Source organism: Podarcis liolepis (assembly GCF_965112155.1).
Source record: "Podarcis liolepis genome assembly, chromosome: Z".
Taxonomy (NCBI): Eukaryota; Metazoa; Chordata; class Lepidosauria; order Squamata; family Lacertidae; genus Podarcis; species Podarcis liolepis.
This window is the reverse complement of record NC_139570.1, coordinates 17,983,377-18,006,583: the sequence shown is the minus strand read 5'-3', so window position 1 is coordinate 18,006,583 and position 23,207 is coordinate 17,983,377. Positions and strand designations below refer to the sequence as shown.

The following is a 23,207-nucleotide window of genomic DNA, read 5'->3' as shown; positions in this document are numbered from 1 at the left end:
TAAAAGGAAATGGCCACATCTTCAAAGAAAGCAGAAATGAAGTTATTTTGAGAGTCTGAAATCAAATAAGATTCTTGGAACTGACCCTATAAAGGAAGCCAGAGATGGGTATTGGGGTTAAGTTAAAAAGAATAGGGAGAAAAACCGTGAGCATGTATTCTTGTTTAACTGTTTCCGACCACTTAGTTCAATAACATGACGGACTAGGCCTACTCCTGTCTGTATGGTACTCTCCAGATCATCTCTGAGAATGTTGCAGGATGGAGATGTTAACTGATGGACCCTAAATTTCTGCAGTATCTTTAGTTCTTTGTTGTTATTGGAACAACCTTCAGTGTGCTGTCTGTGAGGAAGAAAGAGTGGCAAGTTTTATATACCGTACTTTCTGAGGATCCTACTATTTAAGCAGGCTTTCCTTTGCTCTTACGATTCATGCTGCTGCTGTTTTATTATTTATATTTAATTGAATGTTTTATCGATGGATTGTGTTTTTACTGATGTATTTATCTGCATTTTTGGTTACAACGTTTGGTTCTCAATAATTATATTGTTTCTATGCAGAGCACTTAGGGATTTTGTATATTAAGTGCTAACAGAAATATTTGTTAGGATAATAATAAATAAGTAAATAAATATTGCACGAACTTTTGAGTTCTCCAGAACTCTTCCGTGCTCCCTTAAGCAGCACTGAAATCATTTACAGTGGTGCCTCGCAAGACGAAATTAATTCGTTCCGCGAGTTTTTTCGTCTAGTGAATTTTTCGTCTTGCGAAGCACGGTGTCGGAAAAGTTTTGGAAAAGCTTCAAAAATCACCAAAGTCTTCAAAAACCTCAAAAAAGGCTGCCACACCGCGTTCTATGAGTTGCTCCTCGAAGTCAAGTCGCAACTGTATTAACGGTTTTAAGAAAAAGGAAACAAACTTGCAAGACGTTTTCATCTTGCGAAGCAAGCCCATAGGGAAATTCGTCTTGCGAAGCAGCTCAAAAACCGCAAAACCCTTTCGTCTAGCGAGTTTTTCGTCTTGCGAGGCATTCGTCTTGCGGGGCACCACCGTATTGTGCTTCCTCCATTGTTATGTACTGAGTTGAATAGGATCCAAAATGCAGCAGCCTGATTGGTCCTAGAACAATAGGATTCAGAATGCAGCAGTCTGATTGGTCCTAGAACAATGCAGCAGTATGATTGGTCCGCAGGAGCCACCCAATCAAGCTCTAGATGGAAATGAATCCACAACCTGATTGGCCTACAGGAGAATCCCGGAATTAGCCAATCACATGCAGCCCATTTTTTAAATAATATATATAAAGCAGATATTGTGGGGGAATTTCCATTCCTTCTCACCACTATGAGCTGAATAAAGAGTAGGAAATCCACTCTCGACGCCGAGTATATTTCATCCATACTTTGGATGTCAGTATGAGAATAGCATTCCCATGAATGAAAATCAAAGATGCATTGCACACACTCCAAGCTCCCTTTACAGTGTTAACCGCATTATTTATTTCAGAAACTTTATACACTGTTTGTTTGTTTGTTTGTTTGTTTGTTTAAAAAAGACTTCAAAGCGGTTTACAAAACGATAAAACAATAAAACCGATTTTTTAAAAAATTGCAGCAGTACTTGAATTGAGTGCTGGGGATACGGAGGGGTATATAAAGCTGAAGCAAAGACAGGCACAAACCTCGTCTGATCTGTGCCACTTTCTGCCCCATACTCACTCATGCACACATGCTGCCAGAGCAGCCTTATCTCTTCTGAACCCTGCGGTGTCCCTGAGACTACATTACCCAGAAGCCTTCACAGCACGGTGAACTCGAGCAGCCAATCGGAGCAGGCGGAAGCGATCTCCCTCTTTAACCCCCACACTTCCCCTTTTTAAAATCCGGCAAATCCCGCCCCCCGGTTTTCCCCCCCCCCCCACTCCAGCCTTCTGCGCGGCGCACACGAATCTACGGTTGCTCATCATGCTCTCGGGTATTCAAGCCACGCCCCTAGAGACCGCCAATCAACAAGACGGCGTGCAAGGCAGCTCGCAGGCGGGGTTTGCGAAGCGATCGCAACGGCGGGGCCCTCCTGGTGAAAGGATGTTTCGGGAATATCGGCGTCGGAGGACTGCGGGACCAGCAGGTGGGCGTTGCTGGGCAACGGGGCGGGGCGGGGCAGGGCGCTGCTTCCTGTCCTGCCGGGATCGGATGGGAGGGTGGATGGAGCGGGGTTGCCTCACCACCGTTGTCATGGGAACCGGCAGCGGCCTGCGCTCTCAAAGAGGGCAGCTCCCCGGTTTTTGCTCATTGGCCCGATTTACCAGGTGCACCAGCCACGATCTGCTCCTCTCAATCGCTGCCCCCTGTTTGGACCCGATTTTGCCTTTTTAATCACCTGGGTGCGGTGGTGTAGTGGTTAGAGTTCTGAATCTAGAACCTCATCTCAGATCCCCGGACCCACTCATGAAGAGCCAGCCGTGCTTTCTTAGCCTAGCCTACCTCACAGGGTTGTTGTGAGTATGAATGATTTGGTTGGTTGGATCGATCCAGTTAAGCCCGCCTCTGAATAGACTAACGGTTAGCCCATGCCTATTTATCTCAATGGGTCTTCTCTGTGTAGGGCTAAGGTTGGCTGTGACCTGCCATTCGCATCCTGCACCTTCAACATAAATAGTATTTTTCCTCAGGGTGGCTAGTAGAGAAGTGAGAAACAAAAAAAGTGAAATGTAATGATAATAATAATAAATATTTATAATAATTAGAATTTATTATTTAAGCGAATCGTAATAACAATACAGTGATTTAAAGCAACAGCTAAAGCAGCAACTGCTTATTCAGGCAGAGGGTGAAATCAAACTGCTCTAAGTAGAAAATGCTAGCCTCAGCAGCTCTGTGAATATAGAAATAGAAATGGGTTTTTTGCCTGTAATGCTGGCATTAGCAGTTTTGTGAACATAATTTCTTTTGCCTGCCCTCAAATAATAGAACAGTACAGTAATGAGATTTCCAGGTCATCTGTCTTTGGGAGGGCATTCAAAAGGCAAGGAACCGACACAGAAAAGACTTTCTTATAGAGCCATTTTTGCTACCTTGAGCTTCTTGAATAAGCTGTATATAAATGTTTATAATAATTCCCAATGATTTGCCCAGAATTGTATTTGTATTGTGTAAGTAATTTTTTTTTGCAATATTAACAAACAAAATGTATAATGCTGTTGTAAGTTTGGGGGTTAGTCTTCATGATGCCTGAGTCCGTTCTAATTCCTGGGGTCCTGGATCCAGCAGGGGTTAAAATCTAATGGAGGATCCCATTGCTCAACTAACCAGGCAAGCTTATTGGTGAATTAATGGCCGTTTGTACTGTCCTTAGTATAACAAAGGAAATACCTGGCTGGTAGTCAGAAAGCCCCAAACCACAGAGTTGTGTGAGCTGAGAGCTGCACTTGATGCAGGCAGAAGCTTGATTTCTGTTTGAATCCAAGGTTGTGACTATGGGAGAAGTAAGATTGGGGTGTTGATGCTGTGAGCCCCTCCATCTTAGGCTCAGGTCGTGTATACAGGTAATTCTCATCCCACACTGCTTAAACCTGTGTGTTGCATCTTTGATGGGAGTAGGGAGAAAATATAAATGGAGAACAGGGAAAATCCACTATTCCCTGCTGTCTATTTATTTTTCCCCACTCTACCTATGCACCCATTAGGTGTTCTTTGCTTCCTGGGCTTTGGGAAGAAGGCACAAGGGCTCTGGGAGCATCTTACAACCCCCATGGCTCCTTCCCAAAGCCTGGCGCCTCTGTTATCCTGCTTTGAGAAGGCAGCTTGAGGGTTCTGGGATATTGCCAGAGCCTTAGTGCCACATACCCAAAGCTTGACACCTTGCTTACTCGGCTTTGGGGAAACAGCATGAGGGCTCTGGCAGCTTCATTTGCGCCTCCTACACAAAGCCCAGTAACTGAGGCATCTGGATTACTGGCCTCTCAGAAGATTGAAGGAGTTCCAACAAACTTCTCAGAGCCCAGTAAGCAGCCCTCCAACTTGCATGAGAAGCAGTTTCAGGGGTTCCTGGCAATTTTGTGTTCACTAGTGGACCCCTGACATCTAACCCTTGCATAAGATGCGAGTTTCCTGTATGTGCAAATAAATCGTATATCATAAATACACTAGTCTCTGCTGTCCCTCTGAACATGTTGGAGTGTTACTAGGTGGGTGATCTTTGCTGTCTATTTTGTTGTTTCTTCAGCTTGTAAACCACCATGTGTATAGTAATATAGAAAGGCGGTATGCAAATTAAAAGGAAAGGAAAGGAAACCAAAACATGGGTAAGTTCTTGGAACCCCTGGAATCTTGCACTGCTCAGAGATTGGGATGGCATGCAACAATATTTTAATTAGATATATATGTTATATTTTGGGGTACTCTGTATAAACCACATATTCAGTATTCTGCCCAGCATAAAAAGTGGGCAAAATCTTTTGGGTAACGTTCAGTGTGCTTGTTTATTTTTTAAATCAGAAAAAGAGGTGCTTATTTTCCAATAGGTGATTACTTGGTTACTCACCCCCCCATATTAATCTATGGACACTTAACATGCATACCAAGGTTGTGTGTAACCAAAAGCCGAAGTGAATGTTTATCGCACGTGAGCCTCTACATTAAATTGCTTCTCATGTAGAAATTTGATACCATAGTAACTGCCCTGTTGCCTTGTCCACACTGGTTTCTTTCATTGGAAGATGAAAGAAATGTCATGTGATAGCTTCCACAGTTGGAGGCAGCAATACTTCTGAAACTGCTTGCTGGTTTCCCACAGGCAACTGTTAAGCCCAGGATGCCAGACTAGATGGACCATTGGCCTGATCCAGCAGGTTCTTCTTATGTTCTTATGAGGTATTGCAGGTCATCCTATGGAACAACAGACATTCTTTTCTGTGACTATAACGGTTTCCCCCTCAGATTTATATATACCTGTGCCACTTATCAATAAAACATTTTTAGGATGATCTGAAACGGAATAATCAGACAGTCTATGATTTGATTGTGGATGAGGGTGCTGATCTGGTTTGTATTACTGAGACCTGGGCGGGCAGGCTGGGAGGAGTTGAATTGGCACAGCTGTGCCCACCTGGATACTTGGTGCAGCATAAGCACAAGCTGCAGGCGTGGGGGGAATTGCTGTGGTCCACATGACTTCCATTTCCAGGAAACCACTCTGGCTTAGGGTGTGAGGGTGTGTGCACTTGGTGTCAGGCCAAGAAGACAGTAAACTAGGGTTTCTACTACAGTGGTACCTCGAGTTACATACGCTTCAGGGTTATATATGCTTCAGGTTACAGACTCCGCTAACCCAGAAATAGTACCTCGGGTTAAGAACTTTGCTTCAAGATGAGAAGAGAAATTGTGCGGCAGCGGCGCGGCAGCAGCAGGAGGCCTCATTAGCTAAAGTGGTGATTCAGGTTAAGAGCAGTTTCAGGTTAAGAACGGACCTCCGGAACGAATTAAGTACGTAACCAGAGGTACCACTGTACTACAAAATGCACCCTACTGCCCAGTTGCTTCTCTGACCAAACTGGCAGGAGTCATCTTGGGTGTGGTGTTGTGGGATCCCAGAATGTTAGTTCTGGGTGATTTCAGCACTCATGCTGAGACTGCCTTTAGATTCAGTTCTCCTTGGTAACTGTAGGGCAGTCTTTAGTGGTCATTTGTCTGATACACAGGGCAGGACGTACCTAGCGAGGTATATATTGGTGTACTGCAGGGTCTCCAAAGTTGTTTAACATCTGCATTAAGTTATTGGCATTATTAGGAGATTTGGGCCAAGGTGTCATCAGTATGCTGAATATGCCCTGCTCTATTTCTCTATAATATATGAATCAGGAGAGGCTGTGAAAGCTCTATATTGGTGGCAAGCTGAATGAGGGCTAACCAGCTGTGCCTGAATCCTGGCAAAGACAGAGGTCCTGTGGATGTACGGTTCCTGAGTCCAGATAATTGGACAATTGCCTGCTTTGGATGGGGTTGTACTACTTCTGAAAGAGCAGGCTTGTAGTTTAGATCAATCTCTGTTGCTAGAGACCCAGATGACCTCAGTGGCCAGGAGTGCCTTTTACCAGCTTCAGCTGGCAAGACAGCTAGGGTAGTTTCTGGACTGGGATAGGTTGATCACTGTTGGCAATGCACTGGTCACCTCCAGATTGGATTATTGCAATATACTATTATGTGGGGACTGCTCCTGACTAGGGCAAAATGATGTGACTCAGCTGCTCACTGGGGCAAACTATTGTCATTGTTCTTAGGCCATTGGTGAAAGAATTGCACTGGCTGCCAGTTAGCTACTGGGCCAAGTTCAAAATCCTGGAACTGGGATAGAAAGCGTAAGGATTGTGTGACTCCTTATACAGTGGTACCTCAGGTTACATATGCTTCGGGTTACACACGCTTCAGGTTGCAGACTCTGCTAACCCTGAAATAGTTCTTCAGGTTAAGAACTTTGCTTCAGGATGAGAACAGAAATTGTGCTCCGGCGGTGCGGCGGCAGTGGGAGGCCCCATTAGCTAAAGTGGTGCTTCAGGTTAAGAACAGTTTTAGGTTAAGTACGGACCTCCGGAACGAATTAAGTACTTAACCCGAGGTACCAGTGTATATCCAACTGCTCACTGAATATGCCATCTTATCAGGAGGCCCATTTCATACTTTGTAGGAACTGGGCCTTGGGGGTTATGGCAAGATATATATATATATATGCAGGTTTTGGTGTCTTCGGGTGTCTTCCCGTGTAAGAGTTGGGGTGTCTAGGCGACGTTTCGACGAGGTCTCACTCGTCATCTTCAGGCTGGTGCTTTCGGCTTCTTGTTACTGGAACAGAGCAGGATCTCAGTGTTTGAGTTCCTATAAATACTGTTGAGGGGGTGTGGTGTATAGCCTCCAACGTTCTGGGCAGAGAGGAAGTTCCCAGGTTAGTGTGCCTTTTCTTCTTTTGTTCCTTAATTACTTGAGGGATATCTTGAGTGATTTCTTGAGTGATATTCTGAGTACCACTTAGGTGGGTCATTAAGTGTGGATTAGTTGCTAAAGCTTTCGTGTCTTGACCTCTTGAGCTTGTGAAGAGTTTTTCTGAGAAGATGGCTGTACTGCACTTAGTTGTGCTCTGGCTTGGCTTCGTGTATAGGGGCGAGCTGTGGTTTTGTGCCCTGTGCCAGCCAGATCTGTGTAGGGATTGCAGGGGGGTGCAGCATCCGGAGGTACCACTATGGTTTGGCTACTGGATGGTGTCTGTAATTTATCTGTGGAGAGGGTCTGGGTTTGGGTCTGGTGTGGTTGATTGGTGATGGCGTTCTGTGTGCCTCTGGTTCTGGTGTCGGTTTTTGTGGGGAGGGCTAATTTCCAGATGTCTGGCAGGCGGGACGTGTCGTCACGCTTGTTCATGTTGTGAGGGTGTTTCTCTATCTCGATGGCTTCCATGATTATTCTCTTGTGGTGATGTTCCATGTTAAAGAGCAATTTGGAATCTGCAAAATTAATTTCGTGTCCTGTTTCTTTCATGTGTTGGAAAAGAGAGGAAGTTTTTTCTTCTTTTTTGACGGCATTCTTGTGTTCTGCGATACGTGCATTTATTCGTCTGTTTGTTTGTCCAATGTACGTGGCTGGGCAGACTTTGCAGGGTATTTCATAGACCCTTACACGGGAACTCTTACACGGGAAGACACCCGAAGACACCAAAACCTGCATTCCTGTACCCGTGAAAATCTACGAAAGCACATATATATATATATATATATATATGAAATAAATGCTACTTGACACACATACAGTAAACCTGTTTGGTTTTTTTATCTTGCATGGCCAAATAACAGGTAATGCGTGAATATCTTTTGTAGGAAGGACCCCTTGTAGCAGTTACCATAGAATTTCCTACCACCCAGAGTGTAGCTTTGCAGCAATATTTATTCTCTGGAATATTCGCCATAATATATTGATGTTTAGCTTTGTAAATAAGCCTACAAAAATTAACAGCCTGCTAAGAAAATAGTACTGGGACGCAGGTCGGTGGTTCGAATCCCTGTGACGGGGTGAGCTCCCGTTGGTCGGTCCCTGCTCCTGCCAACCTAGCAGTTCCAAAGCACGTCAAAGTGCAAGTAGATAAATAGGTACTGCTCCGGTGGGAGGGTAAACGTCATTTCCGTATGCTGCTCTGGTTCACCAGTGCAGTACAGCCATCTTCTCAGAAAAACTCTTCACAAGCTCAAGAGGTCAAGACACGAAAGCTTTAGCAACTAATCCACACTTAATGACCCACCTAAGTGGTACTCAGAATATCACTCAAGAAATCACTCAAGATATCCCTCAAGTAATTAAGGAACAAAAGAAGAAAAGGCACACTAACCTGGGAACTTCCTCTCTGCCCAGAACGTTGGAGGCTATACACCACACCCCCTCTACAGTATTTATAGGAACTCAAACACTGAGATCCTGCTCTGTTCCAGTAACAAGAAGCCGAAAGCACCAGCCTGAAGATGACGAGTGAGACCTCGTCGAAACGTCGCCTAGACACCCCAACTCTTACACGGGAAGACACCCGAAGACACCAAAACCTGCATTCCTGTACCCGTGAAAATCTACGAAAGCACATATATATATATATATATATATATATATATATATATATATGAAATAAATGCTACTTGACACACATACAGTAAACCTGTTTGGTTTTTTTATCTTGCATGGCCAAATAACAGGTAATGCGTGAATATCTTTTGTAGGAAGGACCCCTTGTAGCAGTTACCATAGAATTTCCTACCACCCAGAGTGTAGCTTTGCAGCAATATTTATTCTCTGGAATATTCGCCATAATATATTGATGTTTAGCTTTGTAAATAAGCCTACAAAAATTAACAGCCTGCTAAGAAAATAGTACTGGGACGCAGGTCGGTGGTTCGAATCCCTGTGACGGGGTGAGCTCCCGTTGGTCGGTCCCTGCTCCTGCCAACCTAGCAGTTCCAAAGCACGTCAAAGTGCAAGTAGATAAATAGGTACTGCTCCGGTGGGAGGGTAAACGTCATTTCCGTATGCTGCTCTGGTTCACCAGAAGTGGCTTAGTCATGCTGGCCACATGATCCGGAAGCTGTACGCCAGCTCCCTTGGCCAAAAAAGCAAGATGAGCGCCGCAACCCCAGAGTCATCCGCTACTGGACTTAATGGTCGGGGTCCCTTTACCTTTACCTTTACCTAAGAGAATAGTAGCCTGTGTCTCTATGCTGGTTGAAAATGAAGGGAAGGCTCCTCCTCCTCCACAGCCAGGTAGAAATGCAGGCTACTAGCTTCTTTGTAGGATAGTAAAAAAATGTGCCTTCTATCAACAGCATTGTGGGAGACGGGGCAGAGTAACGCTTCCTTCCTCTGCCATCCTATTCGCTCACCTTCATGGAACTTCTGATTACCTAGGGCTACTAGGTGAGTTTTTAAAATGCAAGGCTGTATGAATATCTGCTGATCTTGGTTCCCCCTCACCTCTTTTCTGTTTCAAAGTTATGGTTACAAAATAAGCATGTTGGGAAGTTAAAAAGGTTGTTTTTTAGTGTGAATTCTTAAGAAGAAGTACTAGTTTCTCTTGAGGGTTAAGTTATGGCAAAGATAACCACTCACAGGGCAGCCAGCCAGCAAGATTGGGGCTTGCCAATTGCATGCCGCTTCTCAGTGATCCTAGTACTGAAATCCTTTGCAGATTCACAGATGAGCATGTTGTTAATTACTTCGCCACCTGCTCTCTGGCCATCTCCCCATAATGTTCAGGATTTAGTCTCTTACAGAGTCACTGATTGGTAACTGATGGGGACAGATGCAGCAGTGGGCAGCAATTCATTTTAAAAAAAGAGTTCCATGCCTTTCCTCTTTAGCATCCTAGCGTTTCCAATTGCCTGCTGTGTAGCTTTATTGACGTTAAGCTCTCCTCTTGTTACGCTGGCTGCTGGCACTTGGTTTGTTTGCAGGGTCCAGCACAGCACATGCGTCACACACAGGCTGAACTGTGTTACTAGTTTGTGTTTATATGATGGTGCGGTAGTGTGGGTTGCAAGATAAAACACGCTGAGACTGAAGAGCACTCTTTGCGAAGCACCATCATGTTTTTTGTGCATTTCACAGGTACGGTTTGCATTCTGGTGTAATGAGATTCACCTCGGGATGTTTTCGACTCCAATATGTTTGCCATGAGCAGTCTTAGTTTGTGATGGGGAGGTGGAGAGTAAAGTCTACAGACACCAACAGTCAAGTGAGACCGGTGCTCTAGCCAGAGTGCCTGCAGCCAAGTATAACACTGAATCTGAGCTCCCGGATCTCTTGGATTATATGGATTCAGCAAGAGCACAGTTTAAATATGGAATAGCTGGAGTTAAATCCACAGTGTATCTGGTCAAACTGGTGCTCTTGATAGCCTTTTAATGCGGTTTCCCCGGCTTTTAGCCTTCCCAATCTGCCATGGAGTCATCAAAGGCTCTCTGTTTGGGAGGGGAGGTTCAGAAGAGCTTTCAGGATTTTAATTTTTTTATCTCAATTTCCCCCCCTAGACTTTCATTTTCTAAATCTGTTTCTGTGCGGCTTGAAATGTGTTATGGGAGGATTTGGAATAATGTCTTTGAATATGTTTTTTATAATAAATGTTGAAACAGACAGTATTTAACCGGATGGGCAGTAGCTTCTTGATGTCTAGCTGTAGCTTGAAACAGAAGCAAGCCACTCCTAGGTGCAAGGGGACTGTAGGAAAATAGGTCATCTCTGAATCTCAAGTTTCAGTGTTAATGGGAAAAATCAATAACATTTATATCCAAAACGTAATTGAGATTACCTCAAACCGGAAATCAAGCTCTGTTCTTTATGCAGATTGCTGCCACTGTTGATAGGTAAGCACTTTGTGACTGGTGAATATTAAAGATTAAAATTAGCTTATCTTGGCCAAAAGTATGAAAGCTGGTGTGCTGACTCCATTCTTCCCCCCTTTTTGCAGCTTCTTATACTTCCAAAGCATGCTTTATGAGTTTCATTGTGTAGTTATCATAGTCAGTCTCTTCTGTATGTTCAGCATGCATCTGACAAAGGAAGCCTGTGGCACAGCATTCCTGCGGTGTTTTTAGATTTTATAGGTCAAGGTGTCTCCCTGCTACATGAACGTTTTGGAAGACAAAGTTGACTTAGCTATTAGCCTTTACAATAGTCATCTTCATCGTACAGTGGTAGAGGTCAGTAAAGCAGGTCATTAGTAGCAGTAGGAGGTGCAGATAGAAGCAGTAGCATAGTACGTTTATTTAGACCACTTGAAAGTCACAGAAAGTGAGCTATCCGTCAGGTTTCACAGCTCTTGATCAGGCAAGATGTGTTTTTTGTGTTTTTTTAAAAGAGAAAAATGTTGCTGATAGAAGGCATGGTGAGAGCCAAATTCTACATGACTGCAATTGCAGAGTTTGCCTTTGAGTGCAGTTCTACCCCATCACCCACATAAATTGGAGTTGCGGAACCCCCCGCCCCCAATTCAGATCCGATTTGCAATGGGGGACTTGGGTTAAAACCTACAACTATACTAGGCTTAAAGGCTACATTACACTAGAGTTCCAGTATGGTTCGGGTCTTTGGTGTTCACAGTTGGGGGTGTGTGTACCAGCATTTAAGGGCAGAACTATGTAGCTGAGGTCACAAATAGTTGGGCCCTTAAGATACTGTACTAATTAAGGAAGCTCTTAAGATTGTGCCAAGAGCAAAATATATTAAATTGCATCAAAGTATACTGGGAGGGAGAAACAACAATTGCTTCCTACTGAAAATGTTAAAGAACAACAGATATTTGAAACTGATTCTATTGCTGATCAGGGCACCTTTGTATTCTTTGAGTATACCAAATTTATTGTCAAGCAATTATAGAAAAGGAGGAAGTCTACCTTTTACCACCCAATGCTGTCACTTTTTCTATGTGTGAAACAAAATGTCTCAAATAGAAGCCAGAGTGGAAAGTAATACAGTGTGGTTGTACATACTGCTTTCCACTTCGGTCTCTGTTGACTTTGCTTTTAGTAGATACACAAGTTATAATCTCCAATTTCATTAATCTCCCTCCCCCTTTTTTATTTTACACCCTGCTTGATGGAGAATTCCATGAAACTCACAAGGTATCTATTTATTTTTCCTTTCACCTGGTCCGAAAAAGATCATATGCTGCTGTTCTAATTAATTTCTAAATCAAATGTGGCCAACTGCATTTTGGGGGTCTGTTTTAGCTTCCCTAAACAGGTTATCTATAACTAGGTAAATATGGAATAATGTTTTTAAATGTTTTTAGGCAATGTATGCATTTTGTTTCCTTTGTCCCCCCCCCCCCATATTTTTCCTTTGAAATATGTTGGACTACGGGTGGCAGAGTGTGTAATTGTATTACTGTTGTAAGCCTTTAGATTTAATCTTTAGATTTAGCTGAATTTGCAACTAAGAAGTTGGCAATTGTTTTTGCAGACTTTGCTTTAAAGTAGTCTGTTTCAGTTTCTATGAAAGTCCATTCTTCATAAACAGGAGAGGTGTAATTCTTGGCTCTGTAGCTTTAAAAACTGTAGCTTTTAAAACATGGGTAGGCAAACTAAGGGCCGCAGGCTGATCAGGCCCAATTGCCTTCTGGATCCGGCCCGCGAATGGTCTGGGTATCACCACGTGGATCGCCAGCGCACACATTCTTTCCCTCTCTCTCACACGGTGGCGCCTCCTCCTCCTCCCTCCTCCTGGCTTCTCCCTGCCCTGTCTAGAGGAGGAAGAGGGCTGGGTTTTGTTGGTGCCAGCAGCTGCAGCAGCGCTCAAGCGGCCGCCATTTTAAGCAACCCCTCACCAGAGCCCTTTCGTGCTCCGCTCATCGTCCCCCCGCTACCACCGCCAGTCCCTGCCTCTCGCAAGACACAGGTAAGCAGCCACCGGGGCTCGTGGTGCTCTTGCATCATTCCCCCACCCCCCAAAAATATAGTCCGCCCCCCCCCCAAACTCTGAGGGACAGTGGACCGGCCCCCTGCTGAAAAAGTTTGCTAAGTTTGGCAAGTTATTCCTTATGAATTTGAGCTGTCACCATCCTAACAGCACAATTGAAATCCAGTGTCTCCTGGGCTGAGTGTGTTTGCAGTAGGTAGATCTTGGATTGTGCCAGTGCAACCCCCTCATCTCTGGTGAGCAGTTTAGATGCAGTTTATTTTATTTTAATTTGCTTTCCAAATAACCAGTCACACTTTTTTGTCAATATGTTTTAAATAAATGGTGGCTGAAAATCCTATGCATGCTTACTTGGGAGCAGGTTGGAACATCAGAGAATTTTAGTGGAAGTGGAAATTGCCACTATTTCTGTCCAAGGTCCAGAACAGAAATCAATCCAGCAAGTACAATCTTTATTGTCCTGCAAATTGCTTGTTTCAACCAATGCATAGTATTTTTTAACATTGTTTATACATTTCTTTTATACTGAATTGATTGGTGTGGAAATAATTTTGTCATTGATTATGTAAGTTACGTGAAATAGCAGACTGTGAGTCAAACAGCGCAGTATTTTGTGGAAGCTGAACTGCGGCAGAATGGAAACTGCATTGATTGTGATGAAAACAAGGTGGAATGGAAACTGTAGCCTTAACACTTAGAGGAACAAACCCCATTAAACTCAGTGAGACTTAATACCAAGTAAACATCCAGGGAAATAAGTGATGCAGCCCTGTTTTGAATTGAAACTTGCAAGACTGTTTTGCAGACTATGTACATCTTTATACCATAGAATTAAAGTGGTTTAATAGGCATTCTATGTAACTCTGGAACGCTGGGAGTTGTACTTCCTTAGGTGTTCGAGATCTCTAAGAGAGAGTACTTAACACCCTCATAAACTAGTTCCAGGAATTCTTTTGAGAAAAACCAGGACACTTGAGGTGGTATAATATCAATGTAAGTTTGTGGTATATCTATGTACAGTGGTACCTCTGGTTACATACTTAATTCGTTCCGGAGGTCCATTCTTAACCTGAAACTGTTCTTAACCTGAAGCACCACTTTAGCTAATGGGGCCTTCCTCTGCTGCTGCTGCCACGCGATTTCTGTTCTCTTCCTGAAGCAAAGTTCTTAACCCGAGGTACTATTTCTGGGTTAGCGGAGTCTGTAACCTGAAGCGTATGTAACCTGAAGCGTATGTAACCCGAGGTACCACTGTATAGGGTAAACTTTGTACTGATCAGCTGCATAAGCCCCTTGGTGCTATTTTCTTTGTGCATTTCTGCAGCCCACACCCTTGGGCACATGGCAATAACAACATTGTAACCAAGCAGCTTGCGGATGGTATTCACAATTGCTGGTGCTTTCACAATTCCTTTAAAATTAGCTGCAGTGTTTCAAGAATGCACTTGTGTCTTGGATTAGGGGTTCCAAGTCCTTCAGTCATATTCCAGGCGCTTTGCATTCTTTTCATTTGCTGCTTGGAAAGTGTGGACTATTAAATAACTTGGAACAGATGGTTCCCAAGGCTTCGGCTTTGCTGTGAACTCCTCCAACTACAAACGTATCCTTATGAGCCATGTCAGAGTTCCCAAAATCAGGTTATGGTGATTAAGGCGAACTGTACTGAATCTGGCCATTCTTTCATCTCACTTGCTATTTTGTCCTACGACAGTCACAGGCACGTGCTTCAATGTTTGGTTTTGGTTTGTTGATGTTGTAATAGCAGCACAAAGATTATCTGTCACCACATCAACTTGCAAGGGATTTCCTATTGCTGTTTTTGGATGCTTAATTAACTCTTTAATCCCTACCCCAACAGAAATTAAACTTTTGTGTGTGTAACTCAGATGAGCACACACTTATCCCCTCTTTTTTATAATATTTTTAATTAATTTTTAGCATACAAATTTTTTTAAGACATACCACACAAATTATTATACATATGTCCTTGTTTGGACTTCCTTCAGCATCTCTGATAGCCTTCCGTCTTGATTATTTCTCCTGCAATTCTTAACTTAATATTGCCTTTACCTTTTCTGACAAATCATTTCTCCCTTTCCATTTTTACAATATTTCTTAAATTACTCCTCACAGAACTTCTTGTAGTCCTACAAACGTAATCTGATCATCACAAATACTTTTCAAATACTCAGTAAATTTAGTCCAGTCCTCGGTAAACCTCTGGTCCCGGATCCTTCCTGTTAGCTTGTCTAATTCTGCGTAGTCCACTTATCCCCTCTTTAACCCCACCTTCCTCACTTTATTTCCCGTGTTAAGTTATAGATTGTAAACTCCGCTGGGCCTGTCATTATCCTCTGCAAAGTGGCAGGCAGGTAGATGGTGCTATATAAATAATTAATTTACAAAAGGACTATATTGGGACCATCTCTGTAAGGGAGCTATAGGATTGGGCAGATTTGACTGTTTTGGTTCCCTGTCACTTTTGTATGTGTTCATTCATATGTCTGGTCTGCCCCATTTAAAAGCAGTGCTGGGGGAGGGAGGATCACATTTCTGAATATATGTATCTCAAAACAATGCAATTTAAAACATGTTTTGATAAAGTTTTTGCATTAAAAATACCTTGCAAAATGTAAATATGTGCAAATCCCAAAGGATAGTTATATTCTGGTTTGCAGCTTTGAGAAGTACAGATCAAGTTAGTTCATAGCAAAGAAATAATAATTTTCTCAAACATCTCTAGAAAGGTGGCTGAAAAAGAGGATCTTTGTTTAGCTCCTCTTGCTCCTCATGGAGCTAGGCTGGGAAGTATTCTCAAGCTCTTAGAAGATTGCTTTGGCTTAGATATGTCTGTTTCAGCAGTGATATCATAAAAGCCCGTTTTTGTAAGGTCGCAAATTTAAGCCGTGCTTTAACTTTTCACGGTCGGAATTTGGGGGGAAAGTCAGGCTTATATTCAGGCCAGTACAGTAAATGAAATAAATGAAATAAAATAAAATAGAGAGGTGTTGTAACAGCATGTCTGTGTGCAATGAGTCTGTTTGGTAGGTTGCAAATTGTGTGGCCCTGGTGTATGCAGAACTGAAGTCTATACATTTACTTTAAACATCTCCATTCAGAGTTTTCCGACATGTCTGTCCCAGCATTCTGGCAAGAGAGAAGACTGTCACTATTGCAGCCTTGGTTCCAGGTGCAGGAAATGTAAACCTGACTATGTAGGGAATGCTCTAGCAGTAAATGTTTATCGCTCTGAAGTGCCCCAAGACTCTCCAACCATCCCAGTGATGGCTGAGACTTGTTGCCGCTACTCTCACCAGGGCTTTGGGATTAGCATAGGGTTTAACACCTAGCATCATCAAATAAAGTTCTGTCCTCAAGAGGCAAGTCTGCTTGATACGCAACATGCCAGGATAATTCCTTCACAACAGCTCATTCCCTCTTTGCTACAAAAGGACCCTTTCACTTCTCCAGGTTCTTCTTATGTGATAAGCCATATTGGTGAGAACTTAGTCAAGATATTCTGTTCAGTTAAGCTTTCCTCTTGCTTTTGAGGTGTTGCAATGCTAGACAGTCTTACCACTTGTATCCTGTATTTGTTGTCATAACCAATTGTGCTAGGTTCCAGGGTTAATTGCAAACAAATTTCTGAAGCTTGTCTCTCTCTCGTTTCCTCCGCCCCCCCCATTTACTAGTACCACAACACAAAGCTGGACTTCAGATTTCTATGGAAGGTATTCAGCACCAGCAGCATCAGTGGCCATCAATTATTAAGTTCCTGTTTGTTTGTTTGTTTGGTTGGTTGGTTGGTTGGTTTTTAAAATTTATTCATTTTTTAAACTACTAGTCTCTGTACAGCAGAGAATAATCTAAGTACTGTAAAAATAGTCATCCTTTTATCAAATGCCTTTCAAATTATAAAAATACCTGCAGCTCTTGTCCTCAATGGTATATAGAAATACTTGACTAAAAAGTAGGTAGAATGGCTTTTATAGTTATGGGACTACAGTGGTGCCTCGCAAGACGAAATTAATCAGTTCGTCTTGCGAAGCACGGCTATTAGCGGCTTAGTGGCTATTAGCGGCTTAGCGGCTATTAGCGGCTATTAACGGCTTAGGGGCTTTAAGAAAAAGGAAACAAACTCGCAAGAACTCGCAAGATGTTTCGTCTTGCAAAGCAAGCCCATAGGGAAATTCGTCTTGCGGAACAACTCAAAAAACGGAAAACTCTTTCGTCTTGCGCGTTTTTCGTCTTGCGCGGCATTCGTCTTGCGAGGTACCACTGTAATTTAGATCCATAAAGAAGTATGCAAATTGTCTGCTTCCCCTAAGCAGTTAGAAGAGGGTTGGCAGCTGTGTGGGGAGGGCCTGCATCCCCTTTGGACAGTTCTTGTTCGGTGGGCTGCCAATTGCCAACCTCTTTTCCTAGCAGTGCTTCAGTAGGTGAATAGTGCAGTGTTTTATTGTATTACTTCAGGCTTTTCTCTCTCTGAGGCTGTGTTGTGAAAACATTTGGTTTGCACTTGAGTACTGAGGATTTGTTTGAAAATCTGCTCCACTTCCCAGTGGGGAGGAGTTGCGGTGGACCGCGTGGCCACCCACTCCCCACTGGGGGCGGGGGACTATGTCCCCCATTGCCTGGTGGATCCCAGCCACATCAGAGCCTGACCAGCCAATCCACTGGCCGTGGGGGCGTGGTCAGGGCCATTTAAACTGAGGAGCGAGCCAGAGGACTTCCTCTTTGGCTCGCTTTCTCAATCGCCCACCCTCCCTCCCTATTTTGCAGGTTAGGCAATGGCCTTGCTATGGACTTTGGTTGGTCGCCTTGGTTGTCCAAGGGGCCTGGTAGGAATTTTTTCACTTGGCAAATTGGCACTGGCCACTTGGTTTTCGCCTACCTTGTAGCAATCGTCACAACTTTGTTAGGGTTGCGGTTACGCATTGTTTGACCTTGTGTGGGGGAGGGGAGGTGTGGCCATCACCTGCCCCTCCATGCTTAAGGGTATTCCAAAGGAATCTGGGGGTGTTGATCTAGTCTGAAGCCCGGCTGGGGGCTAGGGCCTTGACATGACCCCGACGGGAAGACCAGGTGGAGCTTGAGTTGGTTCGCATCAACAGGGCTCCCCCTACCGGTGGCTTACCCTAACTGGACTTCTTGCGCAATGGGCAGGAGTCAGATATAGTCAGGTTCAATCAATGCCTAAGCCAATACCGCTCACATTCTGTAATTCAATAAAATTGTGGCCAAAATTTGCCCAATAACATAAACCTAATATCTGTGTCCTTGTGTGAGTCATTTCCAATGAGGGGGTGGCTGTGGGGTCTCGACACGCAAATTAGAAGGGATCAAATGCTATTCTTAACCAATTCTTCCCTTTTCCGTCTCTCTCAGGACTAAACCACCTGCCCTTTGACCCTGGCAATAGCAAACCTCTGCCATTCAATAGCAGCCCTGCTGAAAATGGAGGCGAGGCAAGCCAGAAACGGAAGAGGATAAATTTGCCTACAGGTAGGCCATGTGTGCATGTGGTGTAGCAAGCTGTGTTTGTGCCTGGGGGATGTCTTAACTATGAATGGGGGATACAAGAACACAACAGGACAGACCCAGAAGATGGTACTGGGAAAGTTCTTTCCTCTCCATGACCACTTCTGTCTCTCCTGTCTTGCCTTATTGTTAACATGTACATGAAGCTGCTGGGAGAAATAGTTTGGAAGTCTGGGCTAAAGCGTCATCAGTTTGTGGATGATGTACAACTCTGTTCATCATTTCCACCTTCTTGTTTTAGGGGTTTTAGGATGGATGAGGGCAAACAAGCTGAAGCTTAATCTGGATAAGACAGAGGCACTGCGGGTAGGAAACATGGTGCCCTGGACCATAGTGTGTGCCCAGAGTTTGATGAGGTTGCACTCCACCTGAAGGACCAGGCACACAGTCTGAGGGATTCTCCTGGACTTGCTGTTTTCTAGGAAGTTGCTGATGGAACCTGTTCCCATAAATAACTGATACATAAGATGTTACTCTATCTGGAGAAAGTGGAGCTGACCACAGTAGTCCATGCCCTGATTGCATCCCAATTATGCTACTTTAACAAATTGTATGTGGGGCTGTCCTCAAACACTGTTCAAAAGTTTCAGCTGGTACAGAATGCATTCCCCAGTTGCTTTGGGGGGGCCAGATGACTAGAGCACATAACACCAATTCTACACTTCCCACTTTCATTACCAGTGAGTTTTCAGGCCCAGATATAGTGTTGGCGGTTACTTTTTAAAACCTAAATGGTTTGGGACCAGGATATCTGAAGGGCTACCTATATTTTACATGAACCTGCCCAACCCTGATATTGGCCATAGAAGTCCTGTTTGTAGGTCTGCCTTTAAGATTCATCAGGTTGGAAGTGGGGGGGAAACGGGGCCTTTTTATTGGTGGCCCCATCACTGTGGAACTTACTCCCCCAGGATGTTTGTCTTATACTCAGTCTGTTTGTATATAAGCAGGCCTTAAAACACACAATTGTTTTTTTCAGCTTTTAACTGAATAAGATTGCTGGTCTGTAATTTTAATGGTTGCTGTTTTTATCTACCGCATTGTGTTGGATGATTTAATTGGCTTTTAAAATCTAATGTTTTAAATTGTGTTTATAATTTTAGTTGTGGGGCTGCATGAGAGAACCTAAGCGAACGGAGGCTCACTTTTAGAATGGAAAAATGTCCTGTTATTCTAGCTCATTCCATGCCAGGGATCCTGAGTTCTGGGATTTCTGTTACTTGTCACTTGATAGCCAGAAGTCAGCGAGTCACAGCTGTGTACGTGCTTGAGTCAGGATGAATCTGAATTGGGGGTTTATGTTTGTTGGTCTGGTTGATATGCAGTAGCAAAAACAAAGTACTTCTTATCCTTCCTTAGAAGACACCCTCACTGCCATAAAAAATTGGAATGAAACATGGACATTGCCATGATGATCCCAAAATATGTGAAACACAAGCTAAGGAAAAGTATATATTTAATTGAGCCAATGCAGGTTGATATAGAAATACGACTTGAATTTCACAAAATTTCACAAGCTAGGTAACTCCTTGTGTTGGATGAACAGCTCTGTGAAACTCAATAGCTAATATGTTCCTTTACCAATTTTCATTAGCCCAATATAGATACAGTTGCACACACCCCTAACTTCCAAGTGGTGTGAGATTCCAGGGGTTCCATGCACTTACCCAGGGTTCATGTTTCCTTTTGGGAATGAGGCACAGCTGAGTCTTTAGGATATATGGTTTATTTACACATATATACAACCTGAGCCTGCTATGCAGGGTTCACACTGTTAACACCTGAATGGGCATTGTTTCTTCCATAGCTGCAGCACTGGATTCAAGCAGAGATCCATCATGGCTCTCGGTCACTCTGCTTGCTATTTTGCTTCTCGGACACATCACTGCTCACTCTCAACTCTAACTTTTGTCCTTCTCACTATCTGTGAGTGGAGGGAGGGGCTCATTTGCCATCTCCCACAGAGTCCTTAATCCCTCTTAATGGCTCATCACCCAGGCTATCAACTCACAGAAAGCTAGCTTGGATTGATTAGCTTTTAACACTTGCTGAATCCAGGGATTAGAGAGGCCTGGCACCCACAAACTCATAGCAATACCATTTAACCTGCATCAGTTGCATGCAAAAATGTGGGATTGTTCTTATTTTGGGGATTTGTGATATGGAACCTGCTGAAAATAGCAAAGCCATCCAAAAGGAAATTAGAGCCCCAGACTACACATCAGGGTTGATGATTGTGCTAAAATGATACTGCATGAAGCAGAAAACTTCCTTACTCTTGATGAGTGTCCGCCCCAACAGAACACTGGATGGGGAACCAGTGGCCCTCCAGATATTGTTGGATTCTAACTCTCATCTGCCACAGCCAGTATGGCCAGTGGCCAGGAAAGATAGGAGTTAATTGAATTACAAGTTCTTCAGGCAATTAAAGGAATGGGTCAGAGGATGTAAAGTACACCTGTTGCAGTGGAAATTGATCTGATGCGATGTGCAAGGGCCTGTTGGCTCATTCTAAGCATTCCATCCCCAGGGCTATCCCTTCACTGTTGAGCTGGAATACAAGGGGAGGTACAAGGGGAGGAGCCGAATAATTATTTCAGACAGAGAAGGACAGATGAACTGTCATTAGTATGCGAGGTGAGATTCCCTAGAAGCAGTTTTTACCAGTCAGTGTTTTTCCTATTGTCCTGCTCAAACTTCAAGATGGGCTGGGGAGGTCCTCCTGGTAATTCCATTACTTGTGTATTGCCCTGTTGTTTAGGGTTGCCATAAGACCGTAATTTTCCACACATTCCGAGGATTCAGCCATTGGAAACAATATCCAGGTGGAAATTGCTGAAATGTACGGGCATCAACAACTTTGGCCAAAACAACAACTTTTGTGTCTGGATTTTCAGTTTTTGAAATATGGCAACCCTGCTGCTGTTCCTTGCCTTGAGATGAAGGGCTTCGTGATGAAGGGTGGGATATAAGTAAAAGAATAAACAAATTTAGACTACTGGTACTCGGTATGAGATCTAAGATGGCATTGCGATATACTAAGTTTTGTGTGTGACTTTGCCACTTGAAGCTGCTCTTATGCCAAATCTCTCCACTGTTTTTTAAGCTTGGGGCAGATGGGAGAGAATTTGAAAATGTATTCAGGAGTTTGACAGTGGGATTTGGCCTTTGGACATGCAGATAACACATGGACTTTGCCCTGGATTATGGCCTAGTGTGTTTTTTTTAGGGGTTATACTCTGCCATCAGAGGATCATTCTGGGGCCCATGATAAGTGCTGGCTCAGATCTATTTTAAGACTTGTGCCTTTACAACTAGAGCTCTTATTTTGGAAAGAACAAGGCGTTGGTACATGGGGGATGGGATGATACTCGGGAGGGGAGCACAGGCAAATGTGGTTTGCATCAAATAGTTAGTGCCTAAAGCAAGTATTTGTTGCATCCTACTCTCCCCTTAGAATTTATCCCATCATTTGCCAAGATATGCAGGGTGTCATTTTATAGGGGAGATTTATTTGGTTTCTATCACTTTCTCTTCCAGTTTGGGGTAAGTAATGCTGATAATTTTTTTAAAAGTACATTTGTTAATATGTTTGTCAATCATAATCCTTTCTGCAGACAGCATCCCAAATCTGAGTCTAGAGTCTCCTCCAATGGATTTGGTCATGTCAGATCCAACAGCCTGGACCACTGCAATGAATAACTTGGGGATGGCACCAATGGGAATAACAGGAGATCCTCTTTTGCCTGGTAGGTTGTGGTCTTGGTTTGGTATCACCGCTGCAAGCACGCAATACTTAATTTTTCCAGTGGAGTGTTAAGGGGAGTAAATGTTCAGAGAACACACAAGATCCATAGCCTAAAATGGGTGGGAAACCTCTGGCCTGTGTCTGATTAGGCCTGTTAGGCCTCCTTATTTAGCCAACAAGGCCATTTTCAGGGAAGCCATGCACATCTATTGGAAGTCATATATGATGTCAGTTATGGGGTAGGTCAAAACTTGGATTATTTGAAAGGGTGTTTGCAGGTTTCACTAATCAGGTGATTGGCAGCACCTGCAAAACACCCTGCAAAATAGCACTTTGAAAGGGTCTTTGCAAGACTAGACAATCAGCTGAGCGCTCTGTCTACTTGGCCCTTAGGAGTGGCTGCGATAATAAACAAAAAACAGCTCTGCAACTTTAAAGCAGAATCTGGCTGTGATTGGCCTGATTGGCTGACCGTCTTGTATGTTACCAAAAAACACCTCCACTCCATCTATGGAGCCGTTAAGCACTTTTAAAAAAGTTTCCTTAAAAAAAAAAGTAATTGACTGAATGAATGGATTTATGCATAAGCACTCATTCAGCACTTCTAAAATTAAAAGAAGGCAAGGCAGCCTGGAGTGGAAGAGGCAAAACAGATGCCTGAGCCAGCTTTCAGTGTGGTGGTATGCATGGCTGTCATTTCAGTTACAAAACCAGGAGGAAGTGAGGCTAATCTCCCAGTGTTGGGATATACTGTGGGCTCTCTTTTTCTTCCATCCTGCCTGCCCGCATCTTTGTCCTCCCATGCATGAGAACTGGCTTTTGTGGGATAATGTGGGCTGCCAAATGGCTCTGCTTCTCCACTCATTGCTTTATGTATCTCTCACGTCCTTTAAGTTTTGATTTTATTGATGGAAAAAATCTGCTTTCCTAGTTAGAATTATTGTGCAGTTGCAGCCGAAACACTCTAGCTTGATATTCTCTCTG

General features: G+C 43.5%; 1 protein-coding gene across 6 annotated transcripts in view; it reads left to right on the top strand.

The window, feature by feature from the left end:
- Nucleotides 1-1,916: 1,916 nt before the first annotated feature.
- ENOX2 (ecto-NOX disulfide-thiol exchanger 2) overlaps nucleotides 1,917-23,207 on the top strand; it is a 44,136-nt gene continuing 22,845 nt past the window's right edge. For 2 of the 6 annotated variants that reach the window (XR_014521288.1, XM_083484722.1), the window contains exons 1-3: nucleotides 1,917-2,129; nucleotides 18,323-18,439; nucleotides 22,093-22,224. Coding sequence is in view for 5 of the 6 variants with exons in the window: in XM_083484722.1 (XP_083340848.1) it covers nucleotides 1,967-2,129; nucleotides 18,323-18,439; nucleotides 22,093-22,224 (412 nt within the window). In the remaining variant the exon portion in view is untranslated. Of the gene's footprint in view, nucleotides 2,130-2,214; nucleotides 2,311-9,974; nucleotides 12,139-18,322; nucleotides 18,440-22,092; nucleotides 22,225-23,207 lie in introns of those variants that run through there. The other 4 variants (XM_083484721.1, XM_083484725.1, XM_083484723.1 and 1 more) reach the window with 4 other exon arrangements.